The following is a 20,952-nucleotide window of genomic DNA, read 5'->3' as shown; positions in this document are numbered from 1 at the left end:
TATAGAAGGATGTCATTATTAGACATTTTATACGAATGGCGAAGACGGACGTCCATAGTATGTATTAAGTTGTGTTTCTTAGCTGCAATGCTTCATGAACATATTTTGAACTGTAATGATTTCCACTTGAATCCTTTGATATAACTTAAATAATGGACAGGACACTTGGTGTCATCACTGATTTACAATGATGATTTTACAGCTATTTTTCCCTTTACACCAAAGGGAATATGTCTCTGAGGATAGTCAAGACTAGGTATTCTTTTGTACTGACGTTCTGTATCAGATTATTATATACCGAATTATTATTATGATTGTATTTCTCAATGTGACGTGATCGAAGATGGTCACATAATGGAGGCTGAAGTACAGCCGATGTGACTAAAATCATAGTTTATTATAAAATGAGACTCATCTTCTTCATCAATTTGTACATGTAATTTTTAATGTAGCTACATTTTCAGCATAACAGCGATGTATTGATCGCGTATGAGCTTGATATTAGCAAAATACGTTAGAAATGGGAATAAAGAAATAATAATCATATGTGTAAATTATGAGCCGCATATATCCCTTTGTCGTAATTGCGAGTTTTGCTTATGTCATCTGAAATAGTTACACCTTTACAGAAATGAAAGAACATGCATAAAATCATAATTATGAATGCCTTAGCAAAATGAATAATTTTGATTTCGATAATTTCTGCATTTTAACAATTTACATTATAATGAGTTAGCAGGAGATTATGAGAAGTGAGACCCTTTTAACCACATAGTACGATATTGGGCCCCAAACACTCTACCAGTGGAGGGAGTCGGCACAAAGACGCCATCATGCGTAGCGTTACCTGCTGCTCGTGACAGTCATGTACACGATTACCACTTCGTTTCGTTTCAAGCGATTATAATTATTTAGTTTAACCTTTGGTTGAACTCAGTGCACCAGCAATTAAACACGACACTGTAATGAGGAAAAGAAAGGGGCACATTCTTGTCAACAGAGAGTGGGGACAAGCCGCTTTCAAAGCATGCCATTACCAACTCAACAAAGAAGCGCCAAACACGCGGACTGGATGGAATACCCACCATTCAGTGAACAATTAATGGGGAGGTGACATTAGGTTTAACGTCGCGTTCAAGATTGTCTCACTCATATAGCGACATGCATGCACGTGTGTTTGAGTGTGTGAGAGAGACAGACAGAGAGAGAAATGTAGAGAGAGAAAGAGGAGAGACAGAAAGATAAAGAGAGAGGGAGAGAAAGACTGTGCGTGTCAGTGTATGTTTGTGTCAGTGGTTGTTTGTGTCAGTGGTTGTTTGTGTCAGTGTATGTTTGTGCCAGTGGTTGTTTGCGTGCGAGCGTCTGTGTTGAACCAGACAATCCACTTGTGGAGAGATATTGTAGAAATACATAAGTCTTTAGACGACACCTCAACTTCAATGATACACAGGTTATTTTTGACATTTAGTTTTAAACACATATAATTTTTAAATGTCCTAACAATTTTAGTCTACGGTTAGAAGGGCAAGGTAAATATACTGAAGTACAAAAGAAAGTGCACATGGTGTTTTGGGGTTATTTTAACAAAAACAACCACAATGCGTCCTGTGGTGACTTGTCCCTTCTTTAAACATTTGTATCATAAAGCTGACGTGTCAGCGTCTGCTGTTGCTTTTCAGTTACAGATACATGTTTACATGGCATGTATTTTTTTCCTCTAGTGTATACCGAAACTATCGTAGCCATGCATTTCAAGGCACTCTGGTTAAATGCCAAACACCGTTTTGTCACCTACCACATCTCTCGTTAGACCCATGCATTTTTCGACTAACATCAAATAACAGAGGGTCTGTCTGAACTTGCAAAATGTCACGTGAAAGTCTGCATGTCATTACAACCGTAAACGCCGCCATGTCCGCAGCCATGTTGCGGTCACCATGTTGGCTGACCTGACCACAAGCTGTATATCGCAGTTTTTGAAGAAACTGAAGTTTCAACCTAGATGTGTTTAACATGAACCCTGAAACATGGACAACAACGTGATGCTTAATTCCGACTATGAAACCGAAATATAACGAAATCCCAATTCCTATAACCATTCGAGCGTAGCATGTGCAGTCGATTGTACCAATGGTCCAGGTTCGATTCCAACAATGTCTTAAAGCCCTTTCCTTTTCTTAAGGCTACCTGATTATAATGGTTTGGATAACTACTCTGTGTTCCCCTATCAATAAGACAGTACATGTATTCAAAAAATCGCATTTTCATTTCACCGAATAGTGTATAACTATTATATAAAATTTCAATACGATTATAAATAAAGCAATTAAACCTTTTAACAAAATGATGGGAAACAATTTTTCAAAATGTGTTCACTAGCCCTAAAAGTGTGCGTGTGTGTGTGTGTGCGTGCGTGCGTGCGTGCGCGTGTGTGTGTGTGTTTTCCGAAGGTGACAAGTGGTTCATTTCTGTTAATGTTCAATTTTTTACGTATCAGTACGAGCGCATTTATTTACAATTTCTGAAGAAAATTATTCGGCGTTTTTTGACAGTAAGTTGCAAACATATTACTTTATTGTTTGATTAGAAACCAAAATCTACATTACCTAATAGTTTACAGAAAAAATACCCAGAAACAATACTAACACGGGTATTCCTATTTGTAACACGGGTATTCCTATTTGAGTATATTTTCTAAACGTTCGTGTGTTAACATTTACCGAGATCATCTGAGTGTCTGTAAGTGTCACTGACTTGGCACATGCGAACTTATGTAGGCGGTCACGATGTCCCTAACTATTTTAAGACACCTAATTTTTAATGCTTTCCCAACACTGTCTGCAGCTGTCATGCTAAATATGAACATTACTCATGCGGTCTGTGTCATTCAGAATGTTGTGGGAAGGGGGATTAACTGAATTTCAACGAAAGCAGATCTGGGTGACCTAACGATAATTTGACAGCGAACAATTTGTGTAAAGGATTGTGATTGAACAACAAATATACCTGAATCGACAAAAATGCTGATAGTCGTTTATGAAAAACTAAGTACACATTATGTATTGGCAGATTTTATAATATGAAAATTTTAATTTTCATTAAACTGAAATAATGTTAATGTTTAAATTTGGTGAATTTCACAAAGTGAAACCTCCAATTTTGCCCTGAAATATGTTCATACAACATCGTGAAAAAATGAATAAGTTATATATTTCGAAAATTAGAATAGTTCTAAACAGCAATCATGTTGTTACAAATGTATGGATGCAGAGTACGGGATTATTTATTCATAATGATATACATTCACATTCAAAGATAGCGTGTAAATGTTTATTGACATATCTGTCAAATACACTCCTCTGTGATTGACACAATCACCGCAAAGGCCATGCAGTCTGTCAACAGTGGTTGTGTTAAAGTGATGAAGGACGTATACTAACATTCTGATGAAATGTCAGGCTATTGAAATAAGCTGCAGGTGTTGTACCGCATGTACCAAACCGGCGAAAATAACTTGTTCGCTGTTCAAAACCAGTATCGTAATGTCAACACCGTGTTAGCGGAAACGACATTATTTCTACTCATTTCTACCTTCACAGAATGTTTTATGATGAACATGTGACATTTCCTGTCTTAAAGCATCAGGGACAAACATTTGGGCGCAGTTCCCTATTTTGAATTGTTTTAGGTGAATTGTTTTGCTTTTGGACCTGGATGCTATTGGTTGGGAAAGGTTACGCTCACTTATTTGCACCTCCATCACTATTTGATTGATGTTCGTGGTCGCATGTTCATGATATGGTCACAATTGTACTCTTTGTTGGCAGAGAATTTATTTTATGAATATGAAAGGGTTTTGTCGCTTTTATTTGTATGAAAGGTTGAGTGAGGTAGTTTGTCACGTGTGTTTCAACGTTCATTTGATAGACATTCCCGTAGTCAATGGCAACATGTCATTAACAAGCCCAACGGTTAGGTCTCAGTATCGTGAGCCTACCTCGTTCTTCGGTGTGGAGGGGACGGTGGGGTAGCCTAGTGGTTAAAGCGTTCGCTGGTCACTCTGAAGGTCCGGGTTCGATTCCCCGCATGGGTACATGTGTAAACCCCATTTCTGGTGTCCCCCGCCGTGATATTGCTGGAATATTGCTAAAAGCGGCGTAAATTCCAACTCACTCACTCATCTTTATACCCTTCTTTTACGTCATAGTCGTACCCTGTTGTTAATTCACTGACATGCACAACTATATACCCACCTACATACACATTTCCACATTTGTGAAATTTTTGGTCAAGTTTATATACCATGTAGAAACCTGCTCGCAGAGAAAACGAAGTGCATTGATCACACTCACTCACTCACTCATTTTGGAATTTACGCCGCTTTTAGCAATATTCCAGCCATATCACGGCGGGGGACACCAGAAATAGGCTTCACACATTGTACCCATGTGGGGAATCGAACCAGGGCCTTAAACGTGACGACCCCACTGGGCTACCCCACCGCCCAAAAGGGGTGAAAAGCAAAATAGAGGCGAAAATCTACGTCTGGAGTATTTATGTGCAGAACTTCTGCTACCTATATGCAAAGAAAAACATTTAAGAAACAATGGGGTGTTTTTTAAATTATTATTTTTTGGAACACAGAGGGGAAAAGGATGGCAGCCTTTGACAAAAAAATTTAATGCAGACGAAACCAATATAGAACGTCAATGCAAAACATACTCAGTCAGGCGCGTAGCAAGCTAATTTTTTCGTGTAAGCCCGATAGGTTACAAAGCTTCATATTTAGATAGTTTTGAGGGCTTGCCCAGCCTATTTAGCAACAATCGTGTGTAAGCCCGGGCTTTTTTGTATTATGGTAGCTACGCCCCTGTCAGTCTTGACTATCTCAGTAACGAATTCATGTGTTCAAGGGAATGTAGCTGTGAAAAGTATATGACTGGAAAATCACACCAGGTGTTCCCGATCTGATTTAGGAAAATCAGCGCATTTTCACCATGCTGCACACACGCCAGCTGATTTCATTTGAGTACTGAAAAAACATTTAAACATGCAAATATTAGTTTATTAGGGCAAATAAGTTCTCGTTTCAAGGTCAGACAAGGTGACCCTTCCAATATTTACATACAGTCAGAGCAGATTCTTTCGCGTTGTTTAATTTGCATGAAAGGTTGAACGAGGTTCAAAGCCTTTTCCGTGCATTGCGCGTCTTCTTGCAGTCTCGGCGGTTGGCAGACAGCCAGTTTCTGCATTTCCTTTAGGTAGCACAGTGACATTTTGTGCCTAGCTCTGGCGGTTTGACATTTCGAATTTCGCATCTTTCATTTTCTGATTATTAAGGGATTATTGAGGCTGGACTTTTTCAAAGGTATTTAAAAATTCACCGCTGACAATGGATGGTGCGAGGAATTAAGATGAAAAAATAGTAATTGTCTTGGATGGTATTTGAACGCGAACTTTCCTATGCATGCTGTTCTTATGTTACTGGAGGTCATTCAGAAAACAATCCATCAACTAATGTGACAAGCATCTATCGAAAAACGTACAGATGTGGGCAAATAAGCCACATTGATAATGTGTTGAAAGTAAGTGACGAACGTTGTGGTCATTTGAGTGTGTTTCCGATGACGATTCATGAATGAATCAGGTTGTTAAAAAAACACGTTTTCAAAAATGAGTTTTGATTCGTAAGTTACTATCCACGTGGAATTGTTCTACTTGCATGGTAGTTTGGAATCAGAATGTGACATAACATAGGTGCAAATAGGATCTGACTGTAGTGTGTTTCATTACTGATTTCAATTTTTACACGTGACTGTTCGGATCTGGATAAGTTACACCAAGATGAGGTGGTTCTATTTAAATAGCTTCAAATTTGTTTTCCGACATTTGAATATAAATGTAAGCTCAAAAAATAACTAATTTGAATATTTGTTCTGTGTTATTCAGGATATAGTGCACAACAGACAGAGCCAGATAAGAATATTTCTGACAGCGGGCCCCGGGAAGTTACGTCAAAGGGTTTCTTGACGACGCTTGGATCAACGAAACCCTCCGAGATAGCTTCCAAACCTGAAGATGGAAAAACTGACAGCATCACATCAATGAGAGCACTGAGTGACCTGGCACAAGATGTTAACAAACCAGCAGCGACCATTGTCCAAAATGATGGCGACCAAAATGACCCGGATGGTACGGACGTTGAGTTATCTCCCTTTAATGTACGTGATATCACGTCCGACATGCAGAGTGCGAACCTCGAACGCTCAGTGGCTTCGGAAGGTACCAGTTCAACGCCACTGGCTGTTAGCCCTACAAATAGCTCTCAGCCTACATGTAATCAAAGGACCCACAAAGGATGTGACGTCATTAATTATGAACGATGTACTCAAATGGGGACATGCGGATGCCTTAGAGGATACCTTAAAGACGTCATAACAGACAAATGTATAGGTAAGTTTAATTGTTCGAGCGTGGGGGGCGGTGGGGTAGCCTAGTGGTTAAAGCGTTCGCTCGTCACGTCGAAGGCCCGGGTTCGATTCCCCACTTGAGTGCAATGTGTGAAGCCCATTTCTGGTGTCCCCCGCCGTGATATTGCTGGAGTATTGCTAAAAGCGGCGTAAAGCCATACTCACTCAATCACTCACTCAAGCGTCATTACAAAGTAGAAATACATGCACAAATGTATATTACCACGCGTATATGAGTCGAGTTTAGCTTTATGCCACTTTGTCTGAAATGCACACAAAGTAACATCGAGTTTGAATTTGGCTAGTGAGTTTAGACAAAAATAGAAAATTTATAATAACAGAGAGCACATGACAATGATGCGACACTACAGAACAAAACTATTCTTTTATTCTAATAAAACACCTTGATACAAACAGGGCTCCAGATAAGGGCCGTATCGGCGTATGTACGGATAAAAAATATACGCAGCAGATACGCACCACAGCAATGGTGTATGGTCTGAGAATCATTTACAGACGTATTTATCTGACAAAAAAGTATTGTTCTATTGTTCATTGACCTGTTTACACAAAAAGCAATGTTGTGGTGGATATATGAAGCGAAACACAACATTACTGATTCTCCATTTATTTCCATTCAGTACTCTAAATGTACACTTGAGGTTTTCCAGTACTCCTATATTGAACAAATAAGGAGTACGTACTCCTCATGTTGAAAAATTATCTGGTGCCCTGTAGAAATAGACTTTCTTGACATGTTTCTAAATAGGTAGGAACATATGCTATGCTTGAATATAAGAATCGCGTCGAACAAAATCCCAGTGGCTCAAGCCCAGCTGAACTGGAAATGTAAGATACCAATGAGAAACTCATCCTCTGTTTCCTCTGTTTCACATATAGATGTGGGGCGGTGGGGTAACCTAATGGTTAAAGCGTTGGCTCGACACGCCGAAGACCCGGGTTCGAATCCCCACATGGGCACAATGCGTGAAGCCCATTTCTGGTGTCCCCCGCCGTGATGTTGCTGGAATATTGCTAAAAGCGGCGTAAAACCAAACTCAGTCAGTCAGTCATAGATGTATGCATAATGATTCAGAGTTACAATGACTATCCACAGGACAGAGGGATGACTTCAACTTTCCAATAGTCAACCTTCCCTTTATGACGGGCAAATTTCCTATACTGTGTCAACATACGAGAACATTTGCTGTGACTCTCCCAACTTGTATTTCCAAGAGCACCATAGGGCGTTTTCTCATAAGTTAAGCCTCGGTAAAGCTTTCGAAACAATTGTAACATTGACATGTGGAGAATATTTCCAAAATCGAGGCATCAATAATAAAATGTATGTGGGATGCAATTCCCTATTTGACTTCTACCATATCTTCTCGTGTGTTCTTTACATGAAACATTTACGCGCCTTTGCATGTGTTTTTGATGCGTGCTAACTGTGAGACCGGTTACGCTCACTCGGTATCAATGCTATTCGATCATATGGTGATGGCAATAATTTCAATCGCTATTATTGAGAAGAACACAAGATGTGCATGAAAGCAAACTATATGCTTACACTATTTATTCCGCTGAGAACGAAGAGATCGCTGGGTTGTTGAGCAATGCCCTCAGCAGCTGTATTGATGGCCTTACATTTGCCCTATATTGAACACAGGTGGTACGGGGAATAGCTGTGTCGCCATTGGAATATGTACACAATGTTTTCCTTTTATATTAAATATTTTTTCAAAGCGTTTATTCACACTTTGACAGGTACGTAAACTAACAGACATACGTAAGTGATTGAGTTTGTATCAACGCCACTCTGAACATTATTTCAGTGAAGAATATCAAACTGATGCAGGATTTACACGCTATCACTTTGGTGAAATAAACAAGATAATCAGGACGAGTCGGCGTGTCAGCTTGGTGTTGTAGGAAAACTCGGAGTAATATAGATATTAGATGTTTACTACTTTGGTGAAACCCACGAGCTGACAAACCTGGGATCGAAACCAGGGCGAACCTGAGATTCGAACCCTCGAGAATAGGCTTCCGTCAAGCCCAAGATCACTGGCTAAATGAACATTGCGCAGATCACACAAATTACAAGGAAAACAGGATTAACGTGAACATGCTTTTCACATTTACACATTTTCAGGTCTATTTTTCCATATACATTTTCTTGAATTCAACTGGGTACAATGTGTGAAGTTCATTTCGGGTGTCCCCCACCGTGATATTGCTGGAATATTGCTTAAAGCGGCGTTAAACAATACTCACTCACTCACTCACTTTCATTCAACATCAAATAACACACTACTGTCAATGTAACCAATGTAATTATTTATGAGCGATTTGTGGTGATGTAACTGGAATACTGTTGAAAGCTGATATAAACCCAACTCACTCACTCACTCAACAAGCAAACTCTTTCCTACAACAATGCAAGGAATATGACAGAGATACATTTTACACCCAGTGTTGTATGGCGGATAATTCTTTGTTTCAGCTGCACAGTTCTTCACTGGTGAAATTGAGTTAGCCAACGATTACACGGAAGATTTTGCAGATAAATCTAGCGACGCATATATACGACTGACAACACAACTGCAGCAAGTTGTAAGAAAACCATTTTTTACGTCGTGTCATGTTCTTAAATTATAATCATTTAGAATCATATTCATAAATAGTGACCATTTATCCTTATCCTTCGTCCTTGGTGTGTTAAGCTGTTAATATATATTTTTGTGCACAATACTATCACATATCCGTATTATCAGATGTTCCTTAATTCTATTGATACAAACTTCAGATATGTGGGTTCTGTTCAGTAAGGTAGCGAGCTGTATAGGTTCTTTGTGATGTATCAAATATGGCCTTTAATGGTTACTTAAACACTTAATGCAAATCTGCTATGTTAATCCTGGGAATTTGCTCTGACTTTGATCATAACCCTCGCCATAAACATCGTCTCTGATGAACAGCAATACTACAAACTTTATGTATTCCGCGAAGTAAATGACAAGCTATTGTATTTTCCAGGTCAAACATTTTCATTGAGTTTATAATTTTTCGATTTTCTTGAATTTTGTTTCACATAAAGTTTCGTAATTATATATATCCCGTATTTGTTTCGTCTTTCAGTTGCTACGAGCTTTTAAAAGTCAAGATGTTTCCGGCATTTTGCGCATCAAAGTTACCAACATTGCTGCAGAGAAGCTTCTGGTTACCTTTGAGATTGCAGTGGACAAAGTGAACTCCGGCGGCCGTGACTACCTACAGCGTCAGTACTATCAAGGCTTGACCAGCACAGCCCATAGGGATGATAATGAAGGACTGGTCAAGCTTAGGGGCACAGACTTGATCCTTGGAACCAATGGCAGCATTGCTTGGTATTTGAAACCATTCACCGGTAAGCATTACTGTACCAATATATGATCAGTTGTCATTAGTTAACGTTTTGAAAAAGAGTGTGATTTACAAATACAAAACAAATATTGAACTTGAAATAAGCACTTTATTGACTTCTTGAACACTGAAATATGTCATAACAATCCCAACAAAACATCGGAATCGCTTTTGAACCTTCACTTGTACGGTTCCTTGCATATAGATATGAGGTGTTGCTTTACACCATTGAGTTGAACTATATGTGTGAATCCGGCAATTTACAAACTTTTACACATTGACTGTAACATATATAGATCCCCTAAAACTGATCGCCTTGTTCACGATTGGAATTCAATTTACACCTTCAGGATTTATGCCCAGATGAATGGGTGTGGGACATAAACACTTACCCTTTTTGGCAAACTGTGTCAGTGTCGGGTACTACTGGTATAGCAAGGCATGCTTACCCTTTTATCGAGCACCTTGTGTCGTCACTAATCTTCATCGATCCATTCATGTAATTTTCACCGGTATATTCCTCTTTACATCCAATTGAATCTGTTTCGGTGGATAACCGAGATAATCGTTCGCCGATTTATACAACTGACTGACTGAGTTTAGTTTTACGCCGCTTTTAGCAATATTCCAGCAATATCACGGCGGGGGACACCATTGTGCCCATGGGGGGAATCGAACCCGGGTCTTCGGCGTGACAAGCCAACGCTTTAACCACTAGGCAACCCCACCGCCCGATTTATACAAGCACTTATATAGCGACGTGTAGACCGAGCCGACAAATCCTTGTTTTACATGTGTCTCTTTAATACCAAACGCCAGGCAGAGTAACAACAATTACCATCTTTTAATGTCTTTTGATGTGACGCGGCCGGGGAACGAACCAACAACGGAGGGTGAGGTTTCCGTCTATTTCCGTAGTGTTCCGGCGAGACACGCCAACCGTTATCAAAGTATAAACTTTCGGTGTTGTTTTCAGAAACCAACCACTGTGTAGAACAGGCCCACAACTACTGTGACGTGAATGCTAGGTGTACCCATAAGATGAGATCCTTCACTTGTAGTTGCGACGACGGGTTTGTCGACGTCTCCCCCGACAAGCTACGTAGTCCCGGCGAACGGTGTGCTGGTATGTTAGTTTCTGTACGATCATTTTAGCTTAAAACTGAGACAAAATTTCAACCAACTGAATGTATTATGATGTAAGAATACAACGTCGATGTGAAGACATATACTCAGCTATCAGTAAAGCTATCAGTTTTTCATCAAAATTATAGTAGAGGACGATAGTAATGTAAGCAGCTTAAGATAAATGTAATTTCATTCAATTTAGAAATACGGATAGAAGTGATTAATTACCAATGGGTGCTACCAGAAGAAGAAGACTTACTCCAGTCTTTAAAACAATGCCTGATGCCACTATTTTGCCTTTACTCGTGGAGTTGGTTACGACATGAATACACAATGCCATTTAGAAAGTGGTCAAATGTAACATATGTTATATTAGGGATAACACTTTCTCAGTAAAGTACAGATTCTAGTACTTTTGTTGGTTGAGTCTCATCCGGGATTCGAACCCACATCCTCAGAGTCAGGCACCTAATCGCCAGCACACAAAGTCAGACAAAGTCAGTGGAAGCCGCAGTGGGTGGACGTTAGGCGGCTGACTTTGTGTGCTGGCGATTAAGTGCCTGACTCTGAGGATGTGGGTTCGAATCCCGGATGGGACTCAACCAACAAAAGTACTAAAATCTGTACTTTACTGAGAAAGTGTAATAAAACAATATAACATATGTTGCTTACAGCAGATGATCGAATTTGATTATTCTCATGCGTTGGCGTTTGATATTTACATGGAAGAAGTGTCGGGAAAAGATAAACTAAAGACATATACACCTGGAAAACATCATCATCACAATACAGTGACAATGTCTTCTGGATTATGTTTCAGTCAAATGTCCCTGTCGCAATAACGGTACCTGTGACACTACTAACGGAAAGACTGAATGCCGGTAAGGAAACCCGCCTGTACACACCATACCCACACTAATACCACTCTGTTCATATAACTAATACCACAGATCAGGTTCTGCAGCAGTACAGGGTTTGAGACTTTCAATCAACAATCTGGCCCAGATTTCTCCAAACAAACTTCAAGTTTTTACTCAAATTTCAAACTGAGTTTGACATTAACTCAACTGCATTTTTTAAAATAAAAAGGCCCAAACAACTTCAGTAATCTATCCACCAAACTCAAATTGTCTACTATGTTTGAGTTTAATATCGATTTCAGTTTATTCTGGGAAATGCACTTTCCTGCGTTTTCTAAAATTTGAGTAAAAATTCTAACTTAAGACAAAACTCAGACTTAAGTTTGTTTCGAGAAATTGGGTCCAGATCCTTTATCAAAGTCAAATCTTTTCAAGCTATTTTTGAATATGTTTGATTGTGAGGCTGCTCAGGTTCTAATCTGTAGGGTTGAGATTAGGGGAGTTATCTTGTTCTAGCTATATATGTGCATGTATAGTATGACCAGAAATTATTGAGAATTTTAGGAATATGTTTAATTGGATTTCTAGTATAACAACCTTGACCAGCTATCAAGTGCTTGGTTTCATTCAAGAGAGACAACCCCGTTAATCCTTTTTCATTAGTTTGTGAAGAGTTACCCCCATTTTTTACTTGCTAGCAGACGACATTTTCAGTGATCCTCAGTATGGATGATTTAGAGAAGAGGAAGTTGATTTTAGAGTATTATAACAAGGACATCAGATCAGCTAAAGTGATTTCAAGTAGAACAGGCATCCCGTGTTTTGAAAAATATTGCAAATGGATATGGCATTGAGCACCAGGGAGGCGCAGGTAGGCCCAGAAAATTGACTGTCGGTGACAAGAGGCGGCTTGGTATTCTTGTTTCTAAAAAACAAACGAAAGAGTTTAGAAAACTTAAGGCTGGATATGATTGATAGAGGAGCTGTGGCTGTCTGTAAGGAGACAATTAGAACTGAGCTGCATGCAATGGGTTGGCAGAAAAGTCGAGGAATTCCATCACCGATCATGAAACCTGAACAAAAGGAGCGAAGGTTGAACTGGTTCCTACAGCATACAACTTTTAACTTGGACAATGTGATTTTCTCAGATGAAAGTTCTGTGTGGCTGTATCCTAATACACTGAAATTCTGGACAAAACAAAGTGAAAAACCTTTGTATCAGCGCCCAAAGTACAGTCCGAAATATAACGTGTGGGGTGGCATATCTGTGTTAGGGGCAACGCCCTTTTGTGTATTTGAAGGGAATATGAACAGTGAGCGGTACACAGATATTCTCGAGGGACATTTACTTCCATCTGCTCACGTGTTCTATGGAAATCTTTGGATTTTCCAGCAGGACAACGACCCAAAACATCGTTCAAAGCATTCCCAGGGCTGGTTTCGGACCTAAAATATGACATTATTAGATTGGCCAAGCTATAGCCCTGACCTAAATCCAATAGAAAATGTTTGGGGACTTATGAAGGAGAGTGTCAATAAGAAAAATCTGACAAATATTGCTGAAATGAAAGACGAAGGGGTCCGATATTGGGACAGCATGGACCACGACTTTCTAACTTATTTGATCAGTAGTATGCCCCGCCGCATTGAAGCCTGCATTGCTGCCCATGGTGACGTAACAAAATACTAACTGTTCCCCTGTCTTTGAATCTGGAGTTATGTTCTGCTAATATTCACATTTAATACGTGAGTAATGAGTGAAAGAAAAAAATTACAATCTTTATATTCTCAATAATTTCTGGTTGTACTGTCCTAGAGTTTGTAAGCCAATATTGGGTTTTTACTCAATAACCGCTACTCATGCATTAGATCGTGTGAGAGATACCTGTTTATTTATAGTTATAAACGGTCCTTAACTAGTTTATACCTAACCCCTCGTTTTCATAAAACTTATAACGCTGAAAGGTAAAACCAATTAACATTTGAACATTTATGTCTTATCATGAAATGTTTCTTGAGTGCCATCTCCCATGAGATCTCGCTACATGAAACTGCATCAAAAAGCTAGGCCGAACATTGCGACATCATCAGCTACAATGATGTCACTGTCAAATGACGTCATCCTGCCAACTGGTTAGTTGGGACCGGGGAGCTAATCTACCCCGAAAATTACATGAACGAGGGACAACATGAGACATACTTGTATGTCATACTTGTATATCAACATGTTTATACTAAAGTTACCTCTAACAAAGATTTGTACTGAGAAATGCCTTGTATTACCTTGTCCTTGTATTCTTTCAAGGTGGCCGCAAGGTGCCCGAAATGGTTCATCGGAAGCAACTGTGAAATCAATGGAAAAGGTACAAATTCGCGGACGCTGCTTGTGACAATCTATCTTTTGTACAAAAAGTTTACAGCGCATTGTTTTCGTATTTTAGTTCATGAAGTACCTAATATACTTTATCAGCATAGTTAGGAAATGGGTATTTTATCATTGTAAACGAAATGTGAGAAAACTACGCTTGTAGGTAATAGTTTGTGAACATCTTGCGGTGTGTGAACATCTCGTATAGTGTGTGAGCATTTTCTGTAGTGTGTGTATCTTGTAGAGTGTGTGAGCACCTTCTGTAGTGTGTGTATCTTGTACAGTGTGTGAGCATCTTCTGTATGTGTGTGCATATTGTAGAGTGTGTGAGCATCTTCTGTAGTGTGTGTATCTTGTACAGTGTGTGAGCACCTTCTGTAGTGTGTGTATCTTGTAGAGTGTGTGAGCACCTTCTGTAGTGTGTGTATCTTGTAGAGTGTGTGAACACCTTCTGTTGTATGTGTGCATATTGTAGAGTGTGTGAGCATCTTCTGTAGTGTGTGTATCTTGTTGAGTGTGTGAGCATCTTCTGTAGTGTGTGTATCTTGTAGAGTGTGTGAGCACCTTCTGTTGTATGTGTGCATCTTGTAGAGTGTGTGAGCACCTTCTGTAGTGTGTGTATCTTGTAGAGTGTGTGAGCACCTTCTGTAGTGTGTGTATCTTGTAGAGTGTGTGAGCAAGTGTGTGAGCATCTTCTGTAGTGTGTGTATCTTGTAGAGTGTGTGAGCATCTTCTGTAGTGTGTGTATCTTGTAGAGTGTGTGAGCACCTTCTGTAGTGTGTGTATCTTGTAGAGTGTGTGAGCACACCTTCTGTATGTGTGCATATTGTAGAGTGTGTGAGCACCTTCTGTAGTGTGTGTATCTTGTAGAGTGTGTGAGCACCTTCTGTTGTATGTGTGCATATTGTAGAGTGTGTGAGCACCTTCTGTAGTGTGTGTATCTTGTACAGTGTGTGTGAGCACCTTCTGTAGTGTGTGTATCTTGTACAGTGTTTTGTACATCTTGTGTGTGAGCACCTTCTGTAGTGTGTGTGTATCTTGTACAGTGTGTGAACACCTTCTAGTGTGTGTATGTACAGTGTGTGTGCATATTGTATCTTGAGTGTGTGAGCATCTTCTGTAGTGTGTGTATCTTGTAGAGTGTGTGAGCAGCATCTTCTGTAGTGTGTGTATCTTTGTGTATCTTGTAGAGTGTGAGTACAGTGTGAGCACCTTCTGTAGTGTGTGTATCTTGTAGAGTGTGTGAACACCTTCTGTTGTATGTGTGTATCTTGTAGAGTGTGTGAGCACCTTCTGTAGTGTGTGTATCTTGTAGAGTGTGTGAGCACCTTCTGTAGTGTGTGTATCTTGTAGAGTGTGTGAGCATCTTCTGTAGTGTGTGTATCTTGTAGAGTGTGTGAGCACCTTCTGTAGTGTGTGTGTATCTTGTACAGTGTGTGAGCATCTTCTGTAGTGTGTGTGTATCTTGTACAGTGTGTGAGCACCTTCTGTTGTGTGTGTATCTTGTACAGTGTGTGTGAACACCTTCTGTAGTGTGTGTGTATCTTGTAGAGTGTGTGAGCACCTTCTGTTGTGTGTGTATCTGTAGTGTATCTTGTAGTGTGTGCGCATCTTCTGTAGTGTGTTTATCTTGTAGAGTGTGTGAGCATCTTCTGTAGTGTGTGTATCTATCAGTGTAGAGTGTGTTAGCATCTTCTGTAGTTTTGTATGTGTGCATATTCTTGCAGTGTGTGTGTATAGTTAGTGCACATTTTGTGGTGTGTGAAAACGGTTTTGTTTTGGGTGTGTGAATAGTTTGTTTTGTGTGAACATCGAGCTGTGCGTGCACATGGTTTGTAAACAGTGTGTGAACATCTTATGGTAGGAAAGCATTTGTGGGTGGGTAAGCTTAATCATCCTGTTTCGTGTGAACATATTGAAGTGTGTATTTTTTCATGTGTGTGCATCTTGTATTGTGTGAGCGTCTTGTAGCCTTTGCTTCTGTTATATGGTGCGAGGGTCTGTGCTTGTGTGAACATTTTGAAGTATGTTAAACTTTTTTAAACTGTGAGTTTCACAGTTACATTTTCCAGCTATGATGTATAGTGACATTTCGTCCGTTTGAGAATTTAGAGCCTAAAGGTTGTTTAAAAACATAATCTAATTTACAAAACGCACTTTCCTAAAAAAATATCTTTCTATTGTTTCTTTGCAGATTGTTATGACAATTCTGCTGACATAGTGTCAATCACTGCTTAGGTCAGGCATAATTTCGCAGTCTAAACTTTCATTTAAAAAAGTTAAAACCTGTCGATCCGTCTGCTCAGTGTGGGTGTGAATGGTTTGTTTATCGGATGGCATGTTAATTTGACAACTTGCAGAAAGACAAATGTCGACCCCACGACATAAATCATTACCATCCTTGAAATAACCGGATGTTTATGTTTGCTCCAGACCTGCTCATCATCTGCTGTAGTGTTCTCGGGGGGTTATTGGTCCTGACCGTCCTCCTGTGTCTCGTCTGCATCTGTGCTGTCAAAAACAGGTAAGACTGGGGCAAACAGCGTTTTTTATTAATAAATAAATAAATAAATACATACATACATACATACATACATACATACATACATACATACATACATACATACATACATACATACATACATACATACATACATACATACATACATACATACATAAATACATAAATAAATAAAATAAACCTCCTGTCTTTGGGGTCTACATTTCACTTATTCCAGAAACAGTCGAGCATCCTCTTTCTACGCAAATTTAGAATGTCATCCGATTCTTGCTCAAACATCGTTTGATCAGGGTTACAGTATTCAAGGCCTTAGTTTAGCTAATATGTTTAATGGTAGAGGGCAGGATCCTTGTAGCTTTTTAAGTGAACAATTGACTTACCTTTGCATGTGTCTGTGTGTCCGGAAGGGCAGGATAGTCTCATGCTACCCAGTATAATCACTATTTGATACTGATTCGTGTACACACTACACATGGTCATGATTTATGTCGGGATAGAATGATAATGACTTCTTATGCTAATAGAGACCGCCTCCGTGGTGTAGTGGTTAGAGCGTCAGCCCGGAGAGCGGAAGGTCGCGGGTTCGATCCCCGACCGCGTCATACCAAAAGACGTTAAAATATGGTACTTGTTGGTCCCTGTCTGGAGTTCGGCATTAATGGGTACAACAAGGACTGGTCGGCTCGGAGTCAGTATAATGTGTCTGAGTGGGGTATTCATGCTTCACTGCGGCGTGGTATCTCAGTGGTCTAGCACTATAAAAAAGCTTAAGTCTGGGCTAGTACAAGCAGCCGCACATACACATACACACGCATGCACGTCGTCATATGAGCGAAATATTCTCAAGCACGACGTTAAACCCAATTTCACCTCACCTCACCTCACCTCTTATGCTAATGGAAGGATTTTGTAGCTTTCATTCAGCATTACAAATGTCGACCCAATTATTTGCTGACAAAGTCACGAGTGTATCCACAACTTACATATTATGTTCTAGAAAATCCAGCCGGTCCAGCACTGTTGGAGTTGGAAGTTTGGACACCAGTGTGGTTAAACTGCCCCGTGTGTGGATGGACGGGACACGCCCATATGAACTACCCCCAGGGACATGAGAAGATGGAGCTATGTGTCAGAGCCTATACGATACGTGGATGAATATGTAAGTGTGTCTTAGTAATCACCGTATATGTATACCTTCTTAAAGAAGAAAGGTATGACACTTTATGGATAACAAGTTCTTTATTATATTTCCTGTGAAGATCCGGGTTAGAATTGATCTTCAGTAACCCATGCTTGTCTAAGAGGCGACTAACTGAATCGGGTGGTCAGGCTCGCTGACTTGGTTGACACATGTCATCGGTTCCCAAATGCGTAGATTGATGCGCATGCTGTTGATTACTGGATTGTCTGGTCCAGACTCGATTATTTACAGACCGCGGTATAGCTGGAATATTGCTGAGTGCGGCTCACTCACTCACTCACTCTGTATTATATTATGATGCAACGCTTCGACTCCTGCTTGACAACGGTATAAGAATCTATAAGGGGGGCATCATAATATTATATAGAAGTTGTTATCCACAAAGTATCATTCCTTTCTTATTATTCATCAACTTCATCAACTTCTAAAATGTCAATCAAACAGTTCTTAAAGACAGCCAATGAGTCATACTAATAGTTAGCCTTTCAACTATACGCTTTACACTGTAAAATCTATAATGCTGGGGGAAAATGCATGTACGCATGTTTCATGATGGCTGAAAAAGGCAAAAAGAAGAAATCGTTATTCGATAATTGTTATTTGATAATTGTGTTGTGCAGTGTTTTTTAGGTGGCGACTGTTTTTCAACATAAAAACGTTTTCATGGCGTTCGTACTTTTGTCAAATCTACATTTTAAGTGCATTTTTTGTCACGACAGTGTATAATTTTGAAAGAAGCATCTACATTTAAATTGAAAAGGTGCCACAGTAAAATGGGAGTTTCAGACAATCTAGACTTGCATCATTTGGGGATGGAGCATAATCCGAGCATTACAGACAGTAAAGGTGGGGGGCGGCCTAAAACTATATTCACTCACTGTCAGTTCGGCACGTACATATCAAGCTTGATCGCTCTATGGTTTTGGTCTCACGTTCTCCTCGCCCTGTATTTTCCTGCTGCTGATGGTGTTGTTGTTGTTTCAGATGATGGATGACTATGTTCATGCCGAGACGCTGCCCCTGCCGCGGTCACACGACGCCAAGAAAAGGTTCTACCCTGCATACGGGGTAAATAAACAACTGAATACTTCACTGGACTTGACCACTGTCTCCTTCGTCTGTCTCACTCACACAATCCCTCAATAACTCGACCTCATCTCACTACTTTCTTCTGTCACTCACTCTTCCCCTCAACGGGCGGTGGGGTAGCCTAGTGGTTAAAGCGTTGGCTCGTCACGCCGAAGACCCGGGTTCGATTCCCCACATGGGCACAATGTGTTAAGCCCATTTCTGGTGTCCCCCCGCCGTGATATTGCTGGAATATTGCTAAAAGCGGCGTAAAACTAAACTCAGTCAGTCAGTCTTCCCCTCAACGAAATCTACTGCTAGGCCACCTTCTTCACTGAATCATTCACTCAGCCATTAACTCACTCAACCAATACCTTTTCCTCTTCTTCTTTCACCCTCACATCCAAGGCACTAGTTCAGTCCCTCCAACACCAGCAAAGTCCCCCGTCCTCACTCTAGCGATCCTTGTCTATCACCCCATCTCTGGAAAACTCACTCACACAATCAACTATTCCCTCCATCCCATCCAAGCACGTTATCCCGTTAGTCACAAGCATCGATCGCTTAAGACCAGTTCTAACCTAGATCTTCACGAGGGAGATTCCAAACTAACAGTTAAGCTGTTTAATCATTAAACTTCCTTCATGCTTAGTTCTCGTTTATTAAACAAAATATTTCTATTTCAGAACCAGGCCTACAGTAGCTCAACATTAAACATCCGTCCAGCCTCAAGACATTAGGTGCTGACCACTCTACCCAATTCAGTTTGCAGTTTGAATGAAAGATGCTACTGTCTTGACCGCAAACCCAAACAATCTTAAATCAGAGACCTTATAATAGATTATATGGTCTCTGCTTAAATTCACTTTCTTACTGAACGAGAGACAATCTGGTAAGTAGGAGTAATCTCCCTCCCAGAAGACTATGAAACCGTTTTAGTTTTTCTGTCAGTGTAGATCACAGCGCCTTTAAATCATCTCTTCAAAAGCCAATGACTGAATCTATCATTAATAGTACTCATACCCACAGGGGCTTGTAACGCTAAAAACTGATATCAAGGTATATACTGTCACTGACGGGGTCTTAGTACTATATAAAAGGCCTTTTATATAGATCTAACACCCCGTCGGTGACAGTATATATATCTTGATGGCAGTTTTTAGCCTCTTATAACTACTAGTATATAAAAGGCCTTTTATATAGTACTAAGACCCCGTCAGTGACAGTATATACCTTGATATCAGTTTTTAGCGTTACAAGCCCCTGTGACTCTACCAACACAAAACCACTCTGCACCCTTAACGCGCCTCATATGCAACCTGTCTCATTAACGATAACGCTTTTTAATGTTCACAGTGAACAGGCATCAGTGGAAGGGGGATAACTCTTGAACGATGGTCTCTCAATTTGTCCGGTTGTGAAACAAAACGTGTACAGTTTTTAGAAGGAGCATTAAGAAATGACAATCACTGACGTAATCAATACATATTCACACATATATTTTTACTCAGATGTGTAAATGCTTCCAGATGTTCCTCTCATAGTGATCAAGCTGTTAGCGCTGTATATCCAGAAACAAACATATCCTGACTGACTAATAATAATATCTTGTCATTTAGACAAGTCTAACCATCAATGTGAAACATCTGTTTATAGAGTCAGGAATAGAAACTTTTAAAAGGGGTTAAAATCTGTAAATCGGACAATATCCTATTTTGGTTGATTGTGAACAAGTCAAGAATATTAATATCCCGTATCTGACGCATGATACGTAATACGTTTAAATGTAAACCCCTTTTCGGCAACGCGCTCTTTGCACATTACGTCACATAACAATTGATGTAACGAAGTCAGCGATTGGTCAAAGCAGCGTTTTGATACACGTCCATTATAACGCTACTGCCTAACGTATATGTACGCACTATGCAGAA

The 20,952-nt window shown here is 39.9% G+C and overlaps 1 protein-coding gene across 1 annotated transcript; it reads left to right on the top strand.

Annotated features, from left to right (window-relative positions):
- Positions 1-35: 35 nt before the first annotated feature.
- LOC124266084 lies at positions 36-20,117 on the top strand. Its single transcript, XM_046700905.1, has 11 exons — positions 36-57; positions 5,950-6,453; positions 8,977-9,086; positions 9,612-9,879; positions 10,852-11,001; positions 11,824-11,884; positions 14,180-14,226; positions 16,665-16,755; positions 17,750-17,911; positions 18,938-19,021; positions 19,708-20,117. The coding sequence occupies exons 1-9, from the start codon at positions 36-38 to the stop codon at positions 17,862-17,864; spliced, it is 1,368 nt and encodes a 455-aa protein (XP_046556861.1). The 3' UTR covers positions 17,865-17,911; positions 18,938-19,021; positions 19,708-20,117.
- The last annotated feature ends 835 nt before the right edge of the window (positions 20,118-20,952 follow it).

This window comes from Haliotis rubra, unplaced genomic scaffold (genome assembly GCF_003918875.1).
Source record: "Haliotis rubra isolate DU_JTF1 unplaced genomic scaffold, ASM391887v1 Scf10, whole genome shotgun sequence".
In the NCBI taxonomy this organism is placed as follows: Eukaryota; Metazoa; Mollusca; class Gastropoda; order Lepetellida; family Haliotidae; genus Haliotis; species Haliotis rubra.
Note: the sequence above shows the minus strand (reverse complement) of the source record. Positions and strands in the feature narration are given on the sequence as shown.